At 30.2% G+C, this 5056-nt stretch overlaps 1 protein-coding gene across 1 annotated transcript; it reads left to right on the forward strand.

Moving 5' to 3' along the window:
• Positions 1 to 222: 222 nt before the first annotated feature.
• LOC122510027 lies at positions 223 to 4481 on the forward strand. The gene is made up of 3 exons (XM_043624413.1): positions 223 to 940; positions 3173 to 3507; positions 4361 to 4481. Exons 1-2 carry the CDS (start codon positions 247 to 249, stop codon positions 3394 to 3396), a joined length of 918 nt encoding a protein of 305 aa, XP_043480348.1. The 5' UTR covers positions 223 to 246; the 3' UTR covers positions 3397 to 3507; positions 4361 to 4481.
• Positions 4482 to 5056: the final 575 nt, after the last annotated feature.

The raw sequence follows: 5056 nt of genomic DNA on the forward strand, positions 1-5056 counted from the left end.
TCGCAATTCAATGATTTTCAATATCTATTATTTTCGTAAAATTTTCTAAAAGACTTCAGTTATTTAAAAAAAATATTAAAAAGATTTCAGATTAAAATCTTTGAAAATTTGATACTTGATAAATTATTTAAAGTTTTTATTTTCCAATACATATTTAATTAAAGAATTTACGAATAATTGAAATTTTGTAAAATTGAATTGTAAACAAATGAATTTGAAAATTTGAAATTTATTTGTAGAGCTAGAATGAAAATTAAGGAATTGGAGAAACAACTGCCATCCAATTTTGAAAAACTTACTTCGATGCAAAATGATGTAATTGATATGCAACTTAGAAATGCAGGGAAAGAAAAAAAAGGACAACGATTTACAAAGAGCCAAAAGGCACTTTTTTTATCTCTTTATAAGGTGTCCCTAAAGGCTTATCGGTTTTTGCGGAAAATAATGATTTGTCCATCGATAAGAAGCTTGAGGAGATTTATGTGCAATCTCACATTGCATACAGGAATTAATGGGAACCTAATGACACATTTAAAGTCAGAAGTTGAAAATTTTGATTCTGACCAAAAACTGACAGAAATGATGTGGGACGAAATGTCACTCATGCCGCACGTGTTATATGATGCTCAAAGAGATTTAATTCTTGGATTTGAAGATTTTGGTTCTAAAAGAACCAGTAAGTTTGCGGATCATATCCTCGTATTTATGATTAGAACTTTGAAGACCGGCGAGAAGAAACCCTTTTCATACTACTTCTGTAATTCTGGAACAAGATGGGAGCAATTAGTCGTATGTATCAAAGAAAATGTAAAAGCAGTTAAAGGTACTGGTCTTGAACTCATATTAACAATATGCGATCAAGGAACGTCCAACGTCAAGGCAATCAAGGAGCTTCAGCAGCAGTATAAAGAGCAGTGTCTGAGAAACAATGTAAATATTGGTAAGTTGAATTTTGAATCAATTTTCATTAATTAAATTATAATTATTTTGTTGATCGATACTAGTTTAGTTATTAAATTACACCAACCCAGTAAGAAGTAAGGAATTAATAAGAATTCGAAATTTTTAATTCTTTTGAATTCTGTTTGTGACCAATTTTTTTCATTTTCATTTGGAGAAGCCGAAAAGAAGCTAAGTTTATTCTTTTGAATACCGTTTTAATATCTTAAGCGAAGAAAAATTTGACGGTTCGAAGATTTGAACCGTCAAGCTTCATTGTCGGAGACAAACAGCTTGTCCGCTCAGCTATTTAAACTGTACTATGACTACCGAATTTTAGAAGCACTTATCTCAAAGTGTTGCAAACTTCAAAGGAATTAAAAAATTACAAAATATTAAAACGGAATAGACAGGAATAAAACTTACCGAGTATCACACAGTATTTCGGAATTCACAAAAATTAAAGAAATATTAAAACGGAATTGATTGGAATTCACTTTCAAGAAATCTTTGTCTCAAAAAGGAATACATAGGAATTGGACAGAAACGGAATTAATAAAAATTGATAATTTAACATTTTCTGTAAAAAGTTAAAAATGTCCAATTCTTCTCAATTCCTTACTTCTTACTGAGAAGCTACTATTTGGATACTTTTTTAGATTTAACCCTCCGTTCCACACCTAGGGAGGGATTCCCTCTACGGTTTCAGTATTTTTTAAATAACTTTTGTTTTCCTTATTGAAAATTAAAATTAGTTTCTATACCTTTCGACAATCTCCTCCTCAACACATTTCTAAAAAAGCATTTAGTTTAAACATAATTAATCTTTAATTATGAGGCTTAATTCAAAGCCAGAAAAAACTTGAAAAAGTGAGGTTATGTTAAGTAAAAAAAATCAAGTTTTCAAAATATTTATTGTTCCATTTTCGGTTAATGACAAAATTATATTACAAATATAATTAAAATGAATTGTTTAATGATTTTTTTGCTTATTTGCTTATTCGCATTTCAATGATTTTTTATATCCACTATTTTCATAAAATTTTCAAAAAAAATTCAATTATATTAGAAAAAATTTTTGTAAAAATCTTGGTAAGAATTCACTTATTTTTATGATTAATAAAAATTTCTCTGGAATTTAATTATTTAAATTAGAATTTGCATAAAATTAGTCGAAAAAAATCAATTATATAAAAAATTTTATAAAAAATTCTTCGCAAGAATTAAATTATTTTGATAAATATTTAAATTCTTTTATGAATAATAAGGGAAGTGTTCCGGTTGTGGGCACCCTTTTGTTTTTGCCTCATAACATTTGTCCATGTGCATATTATTCAAATATATGTGTACGAATTTAAAGCTAGAGGTCTAAGGTGACTGTCAGTGAAGGAATTAAATTGATTCCTTTAAATAAAAAAGTTTTATTAGAAATTTAGTGAAATGGGAATTTTTTGACAAAAAAAATTTTGTACCCGGTTGTGGGCACCATTGAAAAATCCGCTAAAAATGGAAAAATATTAAAGGAAACCAACACAAATAAAGAAGAAATGAAAGTTTCTTTATTTTAAGAGAATTTGCCGGGATAAAGAACAAAAATGATGACACGTTTTCACACTATGCTCATCGCTAACAAAAGCATAATGCTTGCATGTGAAGTAGCTAGTACGCATACCATAACGCACTTCTAATGCACTGAACGACTATATTCATCGCATTTAATGGAGTTTGCGGCTGTCACTTTCCTTGGCAGAAAGTTTAGATAGATGAGACAGTAGTCCTCATCATTGTCAGATGGTAGAGCCTCCTTAACATAAAGGTGCCCACAACCGGGAATGACAGTCATTTTTTAAAAAGACCAACACATTTTGTGATGCAGGATTTTGGTTAAACACGAAGGTAAATCACAAAATATAATGACAACACTGCAAAAAAAAAATTAAACCCTTTTTTTCTGAACGAATCTACATCCATATGTTGCTCTTCGAAAACAATACAAAATTACTTTTTTATTTATTTAATGCAAATTTTCTTTATTATGCTCACAGCTATTACACAAATGCATATATTTGTCTCGTTATCAATACGAAAAGTCCGTATTGTCAACGAACACGACTTGCAATACTTAGTTCAGTAAAGTCTGCTTGCCGTCGAAGTTTACGTAGGGGTGCCCACAACCGGAGGGTGCCCACAACCGGCGCACTTCCCCTAATAAAATAATAATGAAATTTTCTAGGACATCCTGTTGAAGTGGAAGTAGTAGGTGTTAAAATAATTATGGTCTTCGATCCTGTCCATGTCTTCAAAAGTGTCCGAAACAATTTTTCTGTTAAAGACATTGTCACAAATTTCGTTGACGCTAGTCGAAATTTTCCTGTGAAAAGAAAATATGCATCTTGGGATGTGATTGAAGATGCATTCGATATGGACCAGCATTGCGATTCACTGCAACAAAACTGACTGAAGAACATATACGACCCGGCAAAATTAAAAAAATGAAAGTTTCTGTATGTGCACAAACGCTCAGTGAGACTATGGCCATACATATTTTGGAAACAATTCGCCTTGGTGGTACAGTATTATTATTATATTGATAATTTATAAAAGAGTATTATTATTAACTATAATAATCGTCGTATTGTATCCACACTTGAAGTTAGACTTTTGTTTTTTTATATGTTTTGACAGATAATATTACACCTACTTCTAATACCTACTACTAATATTATTACCTACTATTTTTTAATTAAATAATATTATCTTTTTTGCAATTAATTCAAGAATTTTTTAAAAATTGAATTTTGACAAGAATTTTATTAAAAGCTTTAAAAATAATTTTGTAAAAGAATTTAATTACTTTTGAAAATAATAGAATTTATGCAATCATTTATAATTTTTCCAAAATTTAATTTTTTTTTAGTGTTCTTGAGAAAAATTTGTCAATAAATCCACTATTTTTAATAATTAATTAAATATATAATATTAAAAAATTTAATAAATATCAGAAGAATTTGTTTTATTAAAATTTTTGAAAACCTGAATTAATTTTTACGAATTTTTACTTTTTGAATAGTCACTTGTACGAATTATTATTGTTGAAATCTGATATTTGTCATTTTTACGAATTGTTACTTTTGCCAAAGGTCATTTGTAATTATTATCATTTTTTCGGGAAAATGCCAATTCCCAAAAGTGCCAATTTGTAAAAATGATATTTTATATAACTGACAATTCGTAAAAATGTTGTTTCGGATAAAGAATCTTCATGTATAAACAATAAACAATAAAAAAAAAAAAAAAAAAATATATAAAACTCAAAAAAATGTGACATTTATAACGTTGTTTTTCTCTTATTTTTTAATTATTATTGTATACATAACTTACATGTTATAATTTTCATTAATTATGTTTTATTTTCTTACAGAAACTGTTCAAACGCCAAGAGGCCCAGGTGCGATTTTTTGGTCGGCCCATAGTTGGGCCAACTTTTACAAAGTCGGTCCAACTTCTCGTGCCAGAGGTTGGGCCAACCATACAGATGATAACGGCGACCGTCTAATGGCGACGATGGTTGGCCCGACAACACATAAGGAAGTTGGCCCAACTTACAATGCATATGTTGTGCCAACTATACATTTCAATGGTTGGTCCAAAGACTGACGCCAAAGTTGGCACAACTTTAGATGCGTAAGTTGGGCCAACCACAATTTTCAAAGTTTGGCCAACTTCAACAGCCAAAGGTAAAAAATTATTAAAAAACTACATTATTTAAACAATTAACACGTTATTATTAGCGGGAACATCAGATATAACCTTTACCTATTATTATTAAACACAATCTCATACATACATTTTCGAAAATATCTATCGCTCGCTGGGATCGAACCCCTAACCTAACGCACCGAAGACTTATACACAGACCACTACGCTACGCTCACATGGGAGTGCATAACGCAAAATGTATATTTAAGCTGCAACAGTCGGGCCAACCGTGGCCCAGAGTTCGCCCAACCAAGAAAGTTTAAGTCATTTAAACCGCATTTGACAAAGTTTTGCCAACCGTTGAGCCAACCGTGGCCCAGAGTTCGGCCAACCAAGAAAAATCAAGTCAATTAAACTG

This window comes from Leptopilina heterotoma, unplaced genomic scaffold (genome assembly GCF_015476425.1).
Source record: "Leptopilina heterotoma isolate Lh14 unplaced genomic scaffold, ASM1547642v1 Lhet_65, whole genome shotgun sequence".
Lineage (NCBI taxonomy): Eukaryota > Metazoa > Arthropoda > Insecta > Hymenoptera > Figitidae > Leptopilina > Leptopilina heterotoma.